Source organism: Triturus cristatus, chromosome 7 (genome assembly GCF_964204655.1).
Source record: "Triturus cristatus chromosome 7, aTriCri1.1, whole genome shotgun sequence".
Classification (NCBI taxonomy): domain Eukaryota; kingdom Metazoa; phylum Chordata; class Amphibia; order Caudata; family Salamandridae; genus Triturus; species Triturus cristatus.
In genome coordinates this window covers 932,480,180-932,500,349 of record NC_140590.1, presented here as the reverse complement: position 1 = coordinate 932,500,349, position 20,170 = coordinate 932,480,180, and the positions used below count along the sequence as shown (strand labels likewise).

General features: G+C 46.8%; 1 protein-coding gene across 1 annotated transcript in view; it reads left to right on the top strand.

Moving 5' to 3' along the window:
* Positions 1–20,170, top strand: part of CTNNA1 (catenin alpha 1) — a 282,300-nt gene that overhangs the window by 206,523 nt on the left and 55,607 nt on the right. The window contains exon 13 of the mRNA XM_085617884.1: positions 12,182–12,333. Coding sequence (XP_085474010.1) covers positions 12,182–12,333 — 152 coding nt within the window. The remainder of the gene's footprint in view (positions 1–12,181; positions 12,334–20,170) is intronic.

Sequence of the window (20,170 nt, the reverse complement as noted above, 5' to 3'; positions counted from 1 at the left end):
CTTACCCTTAAACCGCGATCTTCATTTTCCTCATAGGGTAACATTGGCTGGCTTTTTCTTGGAAATTCTTCTAAGTGTGAACTTTTCAAAACTCAAAATATTCACCAAAAATCAGCCGAGTACCAAAAACGAATTTACTCACCTGCTCTTAGGTGAGCTCCCAGTGCTGGATCTTGGTGCCCAGCACTGACTCTGAAAAGTACCCACAACTACACTTACCTTTAACTCCTTTTTCTTCCATAGGAAACCATTGACTGCTTTTCTGTGAAATTTCTTCTAAGTGTTGATTTCTGCAATCTTGAAATATTCTTTTAAAATCGTACAATTTCTGCAAACGTAATTACTTACCTGTTTCTGATAAGGACTCCAGTCCTGGGTCTAGGTACCCAGTCCTGGATTACTAAAGTAACGATAAAGTACTCTACCTGCAACTTGAATTTCTTGCCATAGAGATCCATTGAATGTTTTCTTTGAAATATTTTCTAAGTGTCAACTTTTGAAATAGCTAAATATTATTTAAAAATCAGTACAGTAATTAAGTCGACTTTCACCACTTGATTCTGAAAATTGTCCCAGGGCTGGATTTAGGAACCAGACCTGGAATTCCAAAAGTAATCTGAAAAGTAATGTATTACAAATAACCTGAATTTATCATTGAGCTCAATGCATTGTTATGTTTAGGAAATAGGATTGTTTATTGCAACCAACTGTGACTATTTACAAAAATCCATTGCTTATTGCAAAAGTATTTATATTCAACCTCTCATTCTGAGAAAGTATATTTTTATTCCCTTTGTGGTTCTAACAATAAAACAAGCATATATTTTATATATATATATAACCCATTGGCCTAGAGTTCAGTTATTGAGTGTGTGAGACCATTTGCTGACAGTGTGTACAACAAGTGCTTTACACTGTCCTCTGGTACTGCCTTACTGCTCGACCAAGCTACCACTTTAGAGAGTAAGGTCATACCTAACTTTAACCTGTATCAGCCCCTGGGGGACTGTGGACTCTGTACACCCTGTACCTATTAGGGAACAGTATATATACAGAGCCACTTTCTCACAGTACGCAAACAATTCCCCCAAGAGCGCATTCAACTCGCAAACTGGGGGCTTCCATGGCATTCTTGGGGAACATTCCCCTAGAAGACATTTGTAAGGCAGCAACATGGTCTACAACACACACCTTCACTAAACCCTATTGTGTAGATATGCAGGCGAAGCAACAGGCTTCTGTAGGCCAGGCTATTCTTAAGACACTTTTTCAAACTACTGCAACAGATACACGCGACCACCTCTAGGGGAGACACTGCTATACCGTCTATGCTCAAGTATGAATTACGCAGCTCGTATGCCTCGACATAAATGCTACTTAACAGTATGCTTCAGTTCAGGCATGTAGAGCTGCGGAGATTCATACGCCCACCCGCCTCCCCGGAGCCTGTATCTGTTCCAGTGTTATCTTACTTGGATACATTCACATGGACATCTCTTCTACCTCTTACTGACTCCATCATTTCCCACCATGGCGAAAAACAATCTGAGGATGGAGTCGATGCCCATGCGCACAATCGTCTAAGGGAGGAGTCTCCTATCTCGTGACTACAAAAGACTTCTTCCAAGACCACAACAAGGTGCAATCATCCGAGCCCAACACTAGATGGCGATCTATGCTACAGTATGAATCTCCGCAGCTCTACATGCCACGAACAGATGCATACTGGTAAGTAGCATTTTCCTTTCCCCTCCAGGGTCTGTAGCTCCTAAGCATCTGCCCTATTCTTAGAGCAGATAAGACTATGTAGGATGCCCCTTATGTTAGCTTTAAAGGCATCCCAAACATAATCCATGGAAGTCGAACCAATATTAGTGGCAAAAAAGTCTACAGTGGTCGATTTTAAGAGCCCTCGCTATATCAACATCCAACAGCATAGACCTTTTAAGTGTCCATCTGGGATTTAAATTATGCCTCTTTCCAACAAAGGAGAACAATACCAGGGCATGGTCTGATACATGACTGGGCAAAACAGTTATACCAGTAACATTGTCCAGACTTGGCCTATCTGTTAGAACATAATCGATTCTAGAGGAGTGACCATGCTTCTTACTATGAAACGTAAACCCCTGTTTGTCACCTATCTTTACCCTCCAGACAGCCACAAGATTCAAATCATGTAACATATTTTTCAATGCTCGTCATACTTGAGGAGCCCCCACATAGTGGCTCCGATTGGATCGATCTTTCAGAGGGTCAAAAAGAACATTAAAATCGCCTCCAATTATTATTGTCGAAACTACTTCGAGCAGATTAAACTGTAATTTACAGATATGTCGGGTCGTCAATATTGGGACCATAGAAAGAAGCACATGTTAACTCTAGGCCTCCAAAGTGTAATAAGGCCACTATCCACCTCCCTGACTGATCCGAATGGATGGATTTGTTGAGCCAAGCAAGCCTGGTACAGGTAAGCATATAAATACTTTGCAGTAGTAATCTACCTGTATGAACACAGTTCAAAATTGCAGTATGACTTGTACTGGTTTTGGTTACAGTTTAAGTAGTTTGCAACCTAAAAGCAGGTATAGTACATTCAAATGAATGGGCTTTTTAGGAAAAATGCAATTAATTAATTTTCAGATTACTTTTGTAATCCAGTGCTGGACTCCTAGGTACAGCACTGGGACATTTACTTAAAGCAGGTAAGTAATTACGTTTTTGTAGTTTGTACGATTTTTAAAGAATATTCTTGTGTTTTAAAAGTTGACACTAAAAAACTTTTTCACAAAGAACCCCCAATGTTTTCCTATGGAAGGAAATTCAATTCACAGGTAAGTTACTTTTTAGTTACTTTTCTTACTCCGTGCTGGACACCTGGGTTCAGCACTGGAACCTTTCCTGCAAACAGTTGAGAAAATTCGGTTAGGTTATTTGTGCGCTTTTTAAAGAATATTATTATATTTCAAAAGTTGACACAAAAACCTTTTCACATAGAATCACCAGTGTTATCCTTTGGGAGGAAATTCACTTTGCAGGTAGGTTACTTTAACATGACATTTCTTACTCAGTGCTGGATACCTAGATTCATCACTGGGACATCTCCTGAAAACAGTTGAAAAAATGCGTTTTGGTTAATTGGGTGTTTTTCAAGGAATATTCTTGGTTTTCAAAAGTCGACACAAACTTTTGGGGAGAAAAAGTCTCAGTTATTCTATGAGGAAAAAGAAGTTATCGGTTTCCAGGTAGGTAATCGGTCTTTTGAGTTAGGGTTCTGGGGTTAGACTCTGGGGTCTCCCAGGGTCAGTGATGCACTGTTGTTGCACCCTCAGCAGCACTCGGCTGGCCGGGGGCGGAGTGTTGAGACCCAATGTTATCCTATGAAGGATAGGGGGCTCCAGTTAGTGGCAGCTGGCAAGCAGGCTACAGGGTTGTGGGAGCACAGCTCCTAGGGTTAAGCTCAGGGCAATTTGGGGACCAATTTAGCACAAAAGGGGCACCCTCAGCGCCGCTAGTGCAGCTGGGTGCAGGGTGCTGTTTTGAGGTCGGGTGCCCTGTTGATTTCAATGGAGATTCTCCGGGACAAAGAAACTCTGCAGGCTCTGGGACGAGGATATTTCAGGAGTGACCACCACTTCGAGGGATAAGTTGGGATGGTTAGACACCGCTGGGTTGGGCACACAAGGCCGTGGGGCGTCTGGTGCAGAGGGGCCTTTGGATCTTGGATTTTCTTACCCACTCTGGTTGCGGTCGGGGGGGGTCCTCTAAATTGAAGCTGCAGGGTGTCGTCTGGAGGCTTGTGGCAGGTCAGGGGTCACCGGATCTCTGGTCAGGAGCACCGGGGGGGACCTCCTTGTGGTGTTTGCACCCGCCGAGCCCGGCCCATGTTTGAGTGAACAGAGTGTGCTAGTTTCGCGGTTCCTTGCTGGCACCAGAAGCTGCAGTTTAAACATGTCCGGTGTTCACGGGAGAAACCGCTTGGAAAGTGAATACAGGCAGGTCCTTCGGGGTTTTTGAGGTTGCTGGCCGCTGGACACGCCGTGGTTTCGCAGCAGCAGGTTCGAGGGGAGACAGGCCTGTAGGGCTGGGGCCAATTCAGTATGCGTCGTCCTCTTGTCGGCTCTGCACGGCTTCTCGTTCTTGTCTTGTCGTTGCTGGATCTGAGGAAGGAAGGTTCAGGGTGCCCATAAATACTAAATTTAGGGGTGTTACAGGTAGCTAAAGGGTAGGGACCAATGGGTTCCTGCGGTGGGTACACCCCTATCCTGCCACACTCCTGTGGGAGGGGGGCAGTGGCCTAGTCCTGATTGGGTAGGGCTCCTCATCTTCAAGATGGCGAGGGCCCGGAGATGTGCTTCACCTCTCCTCCCCCACCTGAGGGGTGGGGTTGACAGATAAAAGTAACAAGAACATACTTTACCCGTAACTCGAATTTTCTTCCATAGGAAACCATTGACTGTTTTTCTGTGAAATTTCTTTGAAGTGTCGATTTTTCAAACATATAAATATTCCTTAAAAATTGCCTGTATAACTTAAACGCAGTTTCTCAACTGCTTACAGGTGGTACACTAGTGCTGTGTCCAGCATCCAACACTGACCTAGAAAAAGTAACCATAACCCCACTTACCTGCTAAGTGAATTTCCTTCCATAGGATAACATTGGTAATTTGATCAGAAAGTTTCTAAGTGTCAACTTTTAAAATAGCAAAATATTGCTTAAAAATCAAAACAGTAACTAAAAAGTATTTACTCGCTTGTTTCCAAGAACTGTCCCAGGGCTGCATCTAGGATCCAGTCCTGGAGTTAGAAAAGTAATCAATTGCATATAACTTAAGATTCCCATTGAGCTCAATGTATTATTGTGTTTGAAATTGTGTTGCCAATTGCAACAAACCTGTAACTATTGCATTCCAATTCAATTGTCCTTTGCAAAGTATTTAACTAAAGCATCTCATTCTGAGAAAGTATATTTTAATACCTCTTGTTGGTTCTAAAATAAAACAACCATATATTTTTATATACAAACCATTGGCCTAGAGTTCAGTTCTTGAGTGTGAGACCATTTGCTGCCTGAGTGTGTACAACAAATGCTTTACACTGTCCTCTGATTCTGCCTTACTGCTCGACCAAGCTACCACTTTAGAGAGTAAGGTTATATCTAACTCTAGCGTCTGCCAATCCTCTGGGGACTGTGGACCCTATACACACTGTACCTATTTGCGAACAGTATATATAGAGCCACCTTCCTACAGTCTTCTAAAGGATCGTGATAAAACGGAGGTGCTAAATATCCCGGGGACCCTGTGGAAGTAGGTAGGGGTGCGCAATTGCCAACAAGGGGGTGTAGATATCTCCTACGCCCCTCCCCCCCTGAATAAAGAGCGTAGTTGGAAAGGGGAAGCCAGTTAGTGTTTCCCAGGCTGCAACCCCTGTTAAGAAGCCCCCCAAAGGAGGGAAAGTTAAAAAGTGAGGAGTAAGAGAAATAAGGTCTCTCTCTCTAAGCCTCCCCCCTCCCTCAGGTCCTACTTTAAAATTATGGAACAGGTGGCAAGTTCAGCAGGGGCTGAGGGGGGTATTGCGAGCACAGGGAAGGCAGACTGAACCATTGTGTTTTGAAAATCGTTTTCCCCCTCTTACAGAGGATGTAACGGAGAGTTCAGAAGATAGTTTGCTTAGTCCCCTGGTTTCCTCAAGCATATCCTTGCCCCCTCCTTCAATCATGGCACAACCCTTTCAAGAAGGAGAGGTCTCCGCCAACAAAATTGGAAATGCAGGTCCCCGGGGGAATGATGAGACCCCCATGGTAGATCATAGTCTACAGGAGGTGGCCTCTTTAGGAACTCAGGTGACAGAACTACTATTCAACCTGAGGCAAGATATGTTGGTTAACTTTGAGACTTCTGAACACAACCAGAAGGATATTCAAGGGAAATGCACGACTCTTGAACAGACGATCGATGGAATTGCCTTGCGTACAGCTGCCCTGGAAGAGGAGGTGAAAATCTTGGGTGAGGCTACAGGAGTAAATTCCAAGGAGATAGCGGGACTTAAAACAGAAAGCAAGCGTTTACAAGAAGACCTGGAAAGGCTTGAGTTACATGCCAGGCAAAATAATGTCTGCATTTTAGGGGTCTCGGAAAACGCGGAAGGCTCCGAAATTAAGTTTTGTGTGCAAGCTACTGGGATATTTGTTTCATGACAAAACTGATATAGACTGGGAGAGAGAACTTCAAAGAGTGTATAGGGAGCCCTATAGGCTCCAGCTAGGAAGGAAGGCCCCGAGGAAGATCTTAATAAACTTTCTTACGTTTTCAGTTAAGGAGCTAGTGTTGGATTGAGCACTGAAGGAACGCCAACTGAAATTTGGAGATGTTATTTATCAAATTCGTTCTGACATGTTCAAGAGTACTGCTCCGAGGCAGTGGTCCTTGGGTGCTAAAATGGCTGAATTACGCTCTAGGGGGGCCCCAAGTGCACATGAAGTTTCCTGCCATGCTAAAAATAATGTGGCAAAACAAAATGAATAATATCAGAGACCCTGAAGATGTTGATGCCCTGTTAAAGTTGATGGAAAGTTCAGAGTAGAGACCTGAACGCTGATGTATAGATTCACAGTGTAGTTGTATATAGAAGAGTGGAACGAACACACTTAGACATTTTGAGATGGGTATTAGTTCTTGTCATAAATAACGTAACAGATTTGCACGCAATGTATAGTAACTCGTTTTTGCTTTGGCATGGAGTTCGTGCTAGAGATCCGCTCAGGCATCTACACCGGGATACCTCAAAGGCTCTAGCCAACAGATAGTGAGGGGGGGTTCCACAAGGGGGGTGGGTTGTGAGACCCGGATGGTTGGGAGCATGTGGGAAAAAAGAAATAAAAAATATTGGCCTTGTAGTTGGCGGTTCTCGATAAGATGTGGTGCTCGGTTAGTTGTTTGTTGTTTACAGAGGGTGGCGCTAAATTGGATTAATTTTTCAGGGTTGGAGAGGAAGCGAGTTTTGACGATTGATAGATCAATAAGAAAATGGTTCACTTTATATCCTGGAACGTTAATGGCTTAAGATCTATGAGGAAGCTAGCCCGAATAATGGAATTTCTTTAAAAAACTGAGGCTAAGGTTATTTTGCTTCAAGAAACCCACTTAATTAAAAACGAATGTAAAAATATACTTAAAAAATGGGCATGGGTTCAAGATATAGCTTGCTCTGATCAAAGCGGGAACACGAGGGGGGTAGCTATTCTCATAAGAAGTAACTCCGGTATTATGCTGGAAAGTTATCAGACAGATTCACGATCAGAGAGGATTCATTCCTGGGAGGCAGCTTAATGAGCTAACCTTCTCAATGCTTGGAGTAATAGACTTAACGTATAATCTGCCTGTAACTGTCGTGGCAGTAGATGCTGCCAAGGCTTTTGATCAGGTTTATTGGCCATATCTTTGGGAGACTCTAAAGATATTCGGATTTCCAAACAATATGATTAAGGCTGTTCAACTCTTGTACTGTCTACCCAGAGCGAGGGTGCTCGTAAATGGCGAGTTAACTGATTGGTTCAATATAATGCGCGGTACTAGGCAGGGGGGCCCCCTGTCCCCGCTATTTAATCTGTATATTGAGCCTTTTGCAGCATGGATTAAAGAGGACACTACCCTCATTCCTTTCTCTTAGAATACTCTTGTGAAAAAAAAATAGCCTTCTATGCTGATGACCTTCTACTGTACACGTTAAATCCTGATAGAGCTATTCCTACCTTGATGGCAGAAGTGTTTGGAAAGCTATCCGGATATAAGGTGAATAGAAATAAGACTGAAATTCTGAAATGGAATCAGTTAAAGCAAACCCCACACGCAAAATCGCGCATGCGTTACCTTGGTATTATAATTACACAGAAACTAGCAGAAGTCACCACTGTGAACTGGGAAAAAATCAGTCGGGAAGTAGGGAGATTGTTGGTTAGGTGGGCAAACCTCCCTTTAAATTTGTATGGAAGGGTAAACCCTATCAAAATGATTCCTACCAAAAATCACTTTTCTTTTTAAATCTATACAGTTATTGTTTGATAAAAAGGAGATTGCTAAATTACAAGGAAGGATAGGCAGCTTTATTTGGGCTTCTAAGGGATCTCGTATATCTTGTAAAAGATTAAGGAGGAGATTGGAGATGGGTGGGCTGGCCCTACCTGATTTGATGATCTATGGGTACGCCTTCCTCTTTAAGAATTGTCGAATGCTTTTGAATAAAGCGGATAGTTTGGCAATAGGAATCCTCTTAGGGGCAATGCTTAGTGAGCTGAGAGAGGGGCAAGGCCAATTTCTTTTTAAATTCAGGGACCCGAAGTTAAAACAAAAAAAAAGTAAGACTCTATTCTATCCGAGGCCCTGAAAGTATGGGTATTCTTCCGGCAAAAGTTAGGTATATCTTATTACTCATCTAGGGCCCCGATTATGGAAATCACCAGGGACCCCGGAGTGTTTGAAGGATTCACTTAGCCTCCCTCTCATAAACGTGGGAGTTTCTTACTGGGGAGATCTCCAGTTGGGAACTGACCTAGTCGGGTGGGAGATGTTGAGTCTGCTTTCAGGGAGCCAACTAACCAGATTTAAGTATTACCAGCTCTCCGCGTGGTGGATAACTCAAGATTAGAATGAGGTGGATGAGGATTCATGGCTAGACCAAGCAACTAAAACTGGTACGGTTAAGAAAGAAGTTGCTCACAAGTAGTAGCTCTGTCTCCTATGCGAAGGACATCCAACGGGTTCTACTGAACTTTAAGGAGGATGCGTCCAGATGGAAGACCCTCCCACTCACAATGCTAGGGCGGGCGGCAATGTATAAAATTATCACTTTACCGCGATTCCTTTATGCACCACAAAACGAGTATTTTCCCCCTCCTACATCGAGTGTTTCAAGAAATAAATGAGGGTCTGAGAGAGATGCTCTGGTTGGGGAAACAGCCTAGGATAGCGCTGGAGACCCTACAGAGAAACCAGTACAATGGAGGAATATCGCTCCCCAACGTGGAGGCATACTACTGGGCGGAGCATCTCGCGCCAATAAACGACTGGTTACATGCCCCGGCGGACCACCCACATATAGATTGGAAAGGGTGAAATTAGACCGCCGCTCATGCCTGCACTATCTTTATGGAGGGAAGGGGAAGGCGGCACTATTATCTGCAACAAGGGTGACTGTAGAGCTCTGGGATAGGGCGACAAGACGAATTGGATGGCGGCACAATCCGTCGAGACAAACCCCCATCTGGAGGTGTGCCTGGTTACGAGAGTTACATAAGCCGAAGGGATTTCGACGGTGGGACGATATTGGCGTCTCTGTGCTGGGTGACCTCCAGCGCCGGGGTGCCTTGAAGTCCTTTCAGGAATTAAGAGCGGAGTACGGCCTGCACTGCTCCCAGTTCCTAAAGTATGCACAACTACGCCACGCATGGCAGGCAGAAGCGGCGCGGTCGGTCCCCTTGCTGGAATATTCGCCGCTGGAGGGCCGTCTACTACAGGAACAGGTGCAGGCAAAGCTAGTTTCCTTGACTTATAAAAGCCTACTTAACAATATGCCGGACGGTCTGGTTAAACTGAAGAGTGTGTGGGAAGCGAATTTAGGGGAAATGGACACGCTTGACTGGGAAACTGCCCTGATGCACCCTAGGGAAGTGGCAATAAAATCTCGACTCCGACTCATACAATTTAAGATCCTCCACAGAGTCTACTATGATAGTCTCCGCCTACACCGGATGGGGAGGGCCACTAACCCTAGCTGTTTGCGGTGCGGACATGCCGAAGGCAACTTCTACCATACCATACCATCTGGAAGTGTGAGGTCCTCCAAAGTTATTGGGCCAGGATAGTGGGAGAACTCGGGAACGTACTTGAGGTGTCCCTACCCCTGTAGCCCAAATTAGTTCTACTGGGGATAACGAATGATATAGACCTGACTCGACCCCAGCTCATTTTCCTGACATTAGCGTTAGTGGTGGCCAAGAGGGACGTGGCACGGGAATGGGGAGCCCCGAACCCCCCGAAGCTCGACGACTGGAGGAGGGGGATGGACATGTATATGGCGGCCGAAAGAGTTACTTACAAAGCACGGGGCTGCCCGATGAAATTTTCCAGAGTATGGGGGAAATGGCGACGGTATCATGGCCTGGATGGGGGGCTCTGAGGGGGAAGAGAGGGCTGTGCTGGCAGCCTTATTGCATATGGGAACGACTTGGATGCAGCTAGAGGCCTCCATGGATGGTGGGTGCTTCTAGATCAATGTATCGAGGTGTCTGGCGCTAGGCGGGGGAGGGGGGGCGGTGGGTGGTGGTGTGGTACTAGGTGATGGACGATTCACTGTGACATGCTTATTATGTTCTGTGTTGGAAATGCAAATAAAAATAATTTTTAAAAAAAAAGAAAAGTTGCTATGTGGTATCACACCTTGGTAAACGCAGAAGACGACCTGGACAAAGACATTCAAAAATTTTGGAGCAATGAAGGTATGAATATAAATAAGAGTGAAATCTGGCTGGGTTCCTTTGCGATAAGAGAGACAGTTAAACCGGCATACCTGAAACACAATCATCTCTTTACTGCCTACAGGGTATACTGGTCCCCAGCGAGATTAGAAAAAGTTTCTGGAATGCATTATGCATGCCCACGATGTGGAGATCCTATAGCTGATGACCTTCATATGTTTTTAACATGCCCTAAGATCACTAAGTTTTGGCTGGAGATTTGTGAATTCTTAACGGTAGTTACCGGCTTCACGGTGAGGGCAAGCCCCCTCCTTGTATTCTTTGGTATTTTCACAGACCATACTACCAACGTTAGCAGGCTAGATGCAAGATTCATTTTTTATGTAATTCTCCTAGGAAGGCGTTAAATTTGTAAATCATGGAAATCGAGTGTTCCACCTTCCTTTCAGGAGAGTAAAAAGAGCGTTTTACATACAAGTTTACAGGACCTGGCATGTGACCCTAGCAGTCGGGGGAAAGTGTGGACTAAGTTGGTGGACTGGATGCAAAACCTGGGGTCCAATGATTAAACCAGTGAACAGCTGTCAGTCCTATTTCCCTTCTGTGTTATGGGCACACCAGTGAAGGGCAGAAGTGGAAACCGCTTTTTACTATTGAGAGGAATGACTCTAACCCAGCCTGGTATGCCAGAGAGGGGAAGGGAGTATTGCCAACAAGTACATTGGCAGAATGAGGACAAAAAAAGAAACCTTCATGTAGCTGGGGAACTAGTTTTCACCAGTGCCCAGCACATGTATTAAAATAGCTTCCCTGTTCACTTTTCACTGGCAGTAATCAAACTGACCAGCACAGGGGTATATCTGCTCATGCAGATATACCTTGACATATAATATTAAGCATTCTGTCTTAGGGCTGTCAGGTCTACTGTACGGCTGACTTACAAATATCATATGGAGTAGTAGGGGACATGGCATACAGGGATGGGTGGCATGTTTTGCGTTTTCACATTTGCTTGGTGAGAGGTCCCCTAGTATGGCACAATTTGTGCTGCAGCCCTTAGGGACCCTCTTTAGCACCTCCGTCCCTAGGTACCAGGCTACCATTTACTAGGGACTTACAGAGGGTGATAGAGGTTTTGCCAGTTGGGAGAACAATTGTACAGTTTTAGGGAAAGAATAGTTACACTGGGAACCTGGTTAGCAGGGACCTAGTACACCTCAGGCAAAGTTGCACCAAAACCAGGCAACAAGTACCGAGTTCCCTACAACCTGTTTCTCTGTGGTATGTTTGAGCCAGTAAGGTAATTTATAAATTATAATATAAATTATAATACCAGGAATATAGTGTTCCAAAGTATAAATATGCTACTCCAGGCTGTATTTGTTTAGTTGCTTAACTGGCCTCTTCTCAGATGCTGATATGAGCATTGGTTCCATAATTTAATGCTTGGGATGACTTGACTGGTATATGTTTCCTTTCCAAACTACATTTTGATCTATATTTGTAGTTCATCAGTCAGCGGAGGCAAAGAAACGTAAAGGAACCTCTAAACCTCACTACCTTTTTGGCATGTAGTTTCAATTTGTGTTATGCAATAAAGACTGTTGAATCTTGTGCTAGGTTTCGTTTACCTGATTATCTCAAAGTTGACCATACTTTCCAGAAATTCACATTTAACAATCAATTTTATTCATCCTTATAAATCAGTTATGCCTCGATTCACTGAACAAGTGGAAGCTGCTGTAGAAGCACTCGGTGGTGACACAAACCAAGCCATGGATGAAAATGAATTCATAGATGCTTCAAGACTGGTTTATGATGGTATTCGGGACATCAGAAAAGCTGTACTAATGATAAGAGTGAGTATTTCATTTTGTAAAGGTTTTTGTGCGTGCTTTGACATATTTGAGACTTGCTCCCGCACAGCTCCTACCCTTTCTCCAAACCAGGGCATTTAACACTTTTCATTTAAGACACCCAATTGTCTTCGAGTAAAATATGTTTAAGTTGTAAAAATTCATTTAGAAACTGGAGTCCATTGCAACTATATAACATTCTCAATATTGCTATGTTGTGCAAGAGTTCAAATTAATTCCCCACCACCACCACCATTGGTTGACCCTCATAACAGCCTTCCACCTTCTCCACAAAGGTAGTGAGCTGTAGGGGTGCAAGATCATGATCTAGACTTTTAGTATGTTGTCCACAACAGTGAGAGCAAAAGATAGAATTTTACAGAATAATAATTTTTGAGATGCCAGATTTCTTGCTTTGCTACCTTAGCTTTGTAATTTCTACATGTACAATGTGGATTCTTTCTCCTTACTGTCTTGTTTTTTGGGGCTTCATTATTGCTCCAGATTTCTTGATTTAAAAGAATGTACTGACTTTAAGAAACCCAAGGAGACTAGGTCCTTTCATGAGTGCCTGAAACTAGTCTGGGATGAAGGATGCCCAAGTTAAGCAGTTGGTAGGTTGCTTCCACTGTGGCCAGACATGTCACATATAAGATGCCAAACTGAAACACCCATTTCCCATGTAACCAGAGGTCTGTTTCACATGAATACAATAACTTCCCACCATCCATTCTTAACTGGTGATAATGGGCCAGAGATGTGGAGAGGTGGAACCTGGAATAGTCTCTCCGGTCTTGCTGAACACCAGAAACCAAAGACCAACTGTGCTTTATGTGGCTGCCACCTCACCGGACTGAGAGTCAGTGGAGCCAGTTGGATGATGGCTGACTTCAGTTTGTCTCCTTCGCTGTTGCATCTGGAGTCAAAGGCCTGATGTGATTCTTAGCAGTAAAGCCTTTTTGGCATCAATTGGCTTACAGATTAGAGACACGGTGTCTAGGGATCTGGTGTGCACACAAGGATCTTCCTGCAGTGCCTCCTATGAAATTACCATCTTGGTATGTGTAGGAAGCTGGGTGCTCCTGTGAGCTGACCCAGCCATTTGCTGCTCCCAGCAACTGGCCCCCATCGGTTCTGACCTCACTTTGGGCGGGAGAATCGGCGGGAAAACCATGATAGGAGGAGAGGTGTGCCCACCTTTGCCAACTTCACCCCTCAGGTGGGGGGAGGCGAGGTGAAGCACAACTCTGTCCCCCCCCATCTTGAAGATGCGGGTGACCCAGCCAACCAGAGTGTGGCTTATACCCCCTCCCACTGGAGGGTGGCATCATAGGGGGTGTACAAGGAAGTGACCCATTGACCCCAACCTGTACCTACCTGAAACGCCACCCCAAACCTTGCCTCAGACAAGTAGAAACAAGAAGGACCACAGAGCCGTGCTGAAGGAAGAAGAGGAGGACACCAACCGACTTGGCCCCAGCCCTACCTGCCTGTCCCCACCTCGACCTACTGCAGCGGAATCCTGGTTTCCTACAGCCAGAAGCCCCTCAGGGCCGACACAATCGACACCGAAAATCCAATCTTCTTCAGAAGAGCGTTTTCAACCAGACCCTCAACAAAAAACTTTAACTAAAGACCCTAAAACGGGTCAATTGACTCTCACTGCCAGAAAAAGACCACTGGACATGCCTGCACCAGCTCCACCACCTAAAAAGAGGGATATAGCCATATCGCCTCTTAGGGTGCCCTCTCCACCTCCTCCCCAACCTCGTTCTACGCCATCCCCTACACCGGTAGATGACGAAGACACATATAATGACACAGGGAACGGTGACAACATGCCACTAGATGACCCCAGTCCACCAGGCTTCCCTGACCCCTGGGATAACTAGAATACACCTGATGTCCCTAATGTCCCACAAGAGGACATCTACCCCTCTAGGCGTTTCCCACCATAAAATACCATGGGTTTTAATCAGATAATAAACCGGGCTGCCCAGTACCACGGGGTCTACCTACATACAGAACCGGTCGAAGACTATTTTTTAATGGACACTTTCGACACCACCCAAAAGTCCACATCACCCATGCTCAAAGGGGTGATTAAACATGCTACAGGAGTATTTAAAGACCCTGTCAGGACTAGAATCTTCAACCCTAGAATTGAGAAAAAATACAAAGCTGCCCCTACAGACCCAGCTTACATTAGGGGCCCTGTTCCATTAGACTCCATGGTGGTCTCAAATGCTAGAAAAAGGGCTAATTCGCAGACAACAGGTGATGCTACTCCGCCCGACAAGGAGTCTAAGCTCCTAGACGCCTCTTGCAAAAGAACGGCGTCCCAGGCAGCTAATATTTAGTGCATCGCAAATACAAACATAAGGCGAACGACCTAATACAAGAGTAAGTACAAGGGGGTAACATTATCACCAACACCTCTATCCGGTGTGCTCTTGATGTAGCAGATACCGCATCCAGAGCAGTAAACACAAGCGTCCTTCGCAGGCACACGTGGCTACGCATTTCCGGGTTTAAACCTGAGGTGCAAAGCTCTATCCTCAATCAACCATTCGACCAACAACACCTCTTTGGCCCTAATGTTGATGAGTCCCTTGAGAAGATGAAAAAGGACCCGGACACAGCCAAATCAATAGGAGCTTTGCAATCGCAAGCTCCCAGACGTTCTTTTCGTCGCTCATCCTACAGGGGCAATTCCAGGGGATACTAGTCTGATACCCCATCCACCTCCTACAAGGCCCCCACCCAATCCGCCTTCACCAGAGGTTACCACAGAGGATACAGAGGCAACAATAACAAGGGCAGAGGCAAGACTAACACCTGCTCTGCCTCCACCCCTGCCCAATGACTTCCCTCCGCTTCCCCCGGACCATTCCACTCCTGTCGGGGGAAGACTACAGCAGTTCCTTCCTGTCTGGACACCCATCACCACAGACAGGTGGGTGCAACAAATAGTGCAATCAGGTTACTGTCTCAAACTTACCTCTACCCCCCCCCCCAAACATTCCACCCAAACAGAGTCCAATGTCAACAGAACATTTGTCACTCCTCAAACAAGAGGTAATTTCCTTACTACAAAAAAGTGCAATAGAACTAGTTCCCCTGCACCAACAAAACTCTGGCGTTTACTCCCTGTATTTCCTCATACCAAAAAAGGATGGCTCTCTGAGACCTATTATAGACCTCAGGCCACTAAACTGTACATACAATCAGACCACTTCCACATGGTCACACTTCAGCAAGTCCTCCCTCTACTTTCACAGGGCGACTTCCTAGCCACCTTAGATCTCAAGGACGCCTATTTCCATATTCCCAAGCACGCTGCTCACAGAAAATATCTCAGGTTTGTAGTAGAGAGGCAGCACTATCAATTCAACGTACTCCCTTTCAGAGTCACAACAGCACCACGAGTATTCACAAAGTGGCTAGCAGTAGTCGCAGCCCATCTATGAAGACAACACATTCACGTCTTCCCATACCTCGACGACTGGCTCATAAAAGCCAGCTCGTACAACCAGTGTGTTCATCACACGCACGCGACAATCCAATTACTCCATGACCTAGGGTTCACAGTAAACCACACCGAGTCTCATTTGCAACCCTCTAACACACAACAGTACCTCAGCGCCACAATAAACGCCTCAGAAGCGCTAGCCTATACCAGTCCAGCAAGGATAGCAAGCATTCTCGCTCTCCTACCCAAATTTCAGCCGCATCGCTCTCTCCCAGCTCAAATGTTCATGCAGATCATAGGGATGATGGCCTCTTGCATATTCATAGTGCCTCACGCAAGACTCCAGATGCGTCCCATACAAGAGTGCTTAGCACGCCAATAGAACCAGGCTCAAGGTCAGATAACAGATCTGGTGTTGGTAGACGGTCGAACTCATCTCTCTGTAGTGGTGGACCACCAAAAACCTTTCCAAAGGGCGAACGTTCCTAGAGCCAGTTCCTCAGATTTTCATGACAGCGGACGCATCGCTCTCCGGCTGGGAAGCTCACCTATTACATCACACCATGCAAGGCAGATGGACACCTCAACAGAAGTTATTCCACATCAATTACCTGGAATTACTAGCCATATTCCTAGCCTTAAAAGCATTTAAAAAATAAATATCTGGCAAGGCTGTCTTAGTCCGCACGGACCATATGACAGCCATGTACTACATCCAAAAACAAGGCGGTACACACTCTTTGCAGCTCTCCCAGCTAGCACAAAACATATGGAGGTGGGCTATACCTCAGAACATATTTCTCCTAGCCCAACACGTCCCAGGAGTCCAAAACACCATAGCTGATCTGTTAAGTCGTCAAACACAACAGATCCACGAGTGGGAACTCCATCCACAAGTTCTTCAACCATATTTTCAAATGTGGGGGCAACCACAGATAGACCTCTTCGCCACCCACAAACGCCAAATGCCCAAGCTTCGCCGCCAGATACCCTCACCCACTGTCCAAAGGCAATGCAATATGGATGAACTGGTCAGGCAAATTTGCGTACGCCTTTCCGCCTCGCCCACTCACGGACTCTCATTCTAGTTGCTCCAACTTGTGCCAGACAACCGTGGTACACCCCATTGCTGGAACTGTCCGTAGTCCCGCACCAAAGATTACACCTCTCACCATGCCTCTTAACCCAGAACCATGAGGATGGAGCCGATGCCCATGCGCACTATGATCCTAGGGAGGAGTCACATACCTCGTGACTTCCAAAGACTTTCCAGGACAAAAAAAAGTGCAACCATCCGGACCCAACACCAGATGGCGATCTATGCATAGTGTGAAGATCTGCAGCTCTACATGACCAGAACAAATGCATACTGGTAAATAGCATGTTCTTTTTATACAAAACACATTGGTCGGAGTTCAATCTTTGAGTGTGTGAAATCATTTCTAGCCTGAGTGTGTACAATAAATGCTTAACACTACCCTCTGATCAGGCCTTACAGCTCGCCCACACTACCACAAATGGAGAATAAGTGTATGTGAGAAAGTGCCATCTTTCTTGCATGGTATGCCCCCACTTTTTGCTGAAATGCTGTGACTGAGTGTGCCCTGGGCTCCTGCCAATCGGGTACCCAGGGCCTATGTTCCTTCCTTAAAAACTGTGCTGAAACTTAAACCCAAATTGGAAAACCCTGGCCACATGTCAGCCCCTGGTAAATGGTACACTAGGTACCCAGGGCCTTGTGACCAGGGAAGGTCCCTAAGGGCTGCAGCCAGCACTTATTGTGCCACCCTTAGAGGCCCTATACCCTGACACACACACACACACTGCCCTTGCAGGCTGAGTGTCTGGGTACAGAACAAAACACATCCCTGTGTGCCATGCCCACAACACACACTGCCCTGGCATACATCAGCCACCCCTCTAGCTGGGTGCCCTATGCCAGTGGAGTGGGTACAGGTGCATGAGCCCTGTGCCCCTACAGTACCCAGGTCCATTCCTGGGCACTGCAAGTGCAGTGCTGCCATTTAAGAGTATATGGTGCTGGGAGATCGTCAACATGAACTTCACAACACCGTGATGGCTCCACTGAAGACTGAGAAGTTTGGTATCAAACTTCTCAGCACATTAACCCCGCACTGATGCCAGTGCAGGATTTAATGTACAATGCACGACAGAGGGCATCTTAGAGATGCCCCCTGAACCTAACCTACAATCCACGTCTTGTCCGAGGGGCTGCCGAGGCTGCCATACAGCAGACATGTTGCTGGACCCCTAGGTAGAGCCATACGCTCTCCTGGGCCTGCAACAAACACTTCCTAGCACATCCTGGGTGAGGTGCTAGGTCTCCTCCCCCAGGATGGGCAGGGGAAGCTTCAAAGGCATACCACCTTTGTGAGCTTCTCCAGGGCACTTGCTGTACTCAGCAACTGGCCCCTACTGGTTCTAAACCCCCACTGTGATGGGAAGACTGGCCGGCAACTACAAGGAAGGACAGGGGGTGTGCCAGCCTCTGCCAACCCCACCCCTCAGGTGGGGGAGGCGAGGTAAAGCACATCTCCGGGCTCTCGCCATCTTGAAGATGGGGAGCCCTGCCCAATCAGGACTAGGCCACTGACCCCCTCCCACAGCAGAGTGGCAGGATAGGGTGTGTACCCACCCAGGGCAGGGACCCAGTGGTCCCTGCCCTTTACCTACCGGTTACTCCCCTAAATTTAGTATTTAGGGTCACCCTGAACCTTCCTTCCTTAGATCCAGATTCCGAAACAGCAAAGATCAAGAGACAAGAAGACCTGCCATGCAGCAGCTCACAAGAGGAAGCCACCAACTGCTTTGGCCCCAGCCCTACCGGCCTGTCGACCCACGAACCTGCTCCTGCTAAACTCCGGCATCTCCAGTGGCCAGCAACCTCACAAACCCCAGAGGACCTGGCTACCTTGTGACTCTAAGCAACTGGGACTCCCACGAGCAGTGGTACTGCTCAAAGCAAGTAACTGACCCCTGGCATCAGCCACGAACCGCGAACCCTGCACACGCCAAGCCTGGCCTGTGCTGGAGTGAACAAAGACCCCGAGGACGTCCCCCTGGCGACTGTGACCCCGAATCCAGCACCCAAGGACCCACCTTGACGCTCCTGACGACGCCTGCAGCCTCAGAACCAGGGACCCCTCCAACCGCGACCAGCCGAGGGTAAGAATTCCCGACACCAAAAGGCACCCCTGCACCCGGCCCCCTGTGCCCAACTCCTGGGTGCCTACTGTGAGAAAGTGCCATCTTTCTTGCATGGTATGCCCCCACTTTTTGCTGAATTGCTGAATGTACTTTGACTGAGTGTGCCCTGGACTCCTGCCAATCAGGTGCCAGGGCCTATGTTCCTTCCCTAAAAACCTAAAACCCAAATTTGCAAACCCTGGCCACATGTCAGCCCCTGATAAATGGTACCCTAGGTACCCAGGGCCTTGTGACCAGGGAAAGCCTCTAAGGGTTGCAGCACTCATTGTGCCACCCTTGGAGGCCCTGTACCCTTACACACACACACTGCCCTTGCAGGCTGGGTGTCTGGGTGCAAGACAAAACAAAGTCGACATGTCACACATCCCTGTGTGCCATGTCAATCACCTACACTGCCATGGCATATATCAGCCACCCCTCTAGCTGGGTGCCCTATGCCAATGGTGTGGGCGCAGGAGCCCTGTGCCCCTACAGTACCCAGGTCCATTCCTGGGCACTGTAAGTGCAGTGCTGCCATTTAAGAGTACATGGTGCTGAGAGCTCGTCAAACACGAACTCCACTGCACCATAATGGCAAAACTGAAGACTGAGAAGTTTGGTATCAAACTTCTCAGCACATTAACCCACACTGATGCCAGTGTAGGATTTAATGTACCAAGCACCCCAGAGGGCATCTTAGAGATGCCCCCTAAAACCTAACCTACAATCCACGTCTGTTCTGAGGCTGCCCAGGCTGCCACACAGCAGACCTGTTGCTGGACCCCTGGGTAGGAGAGCCCCATCTCTCCTGGGCCTGCAACAATGCACATCCTGGATGAGGTGCTAAATCTCCTCCCCCAGGATGGGCAGGGGGAAGTTTCAAAGGCATGCCGCCTCTGTGAGCTTCCCCAGGCCACTGCAACCCCCCACTCTGGCGGGAAGCTTGGCCGGAAACCCCAAATAAGGACAGGGGATGTGCCAGCCTGCCAACCCCAGGTGAAGCACATCTCCGGGCTCTCGCCATCTTGAAGATGGGTAGCCCTACCCTATCAGGACTAGGCTACTGCCCCCCTCCCACAGGAGAGAGGCAGGATAGTGGGTGTACCTACCCCAGGACAGGCACCCATCGGTCCCTGCCCTTCACCTGTAACGTCCCTAAAT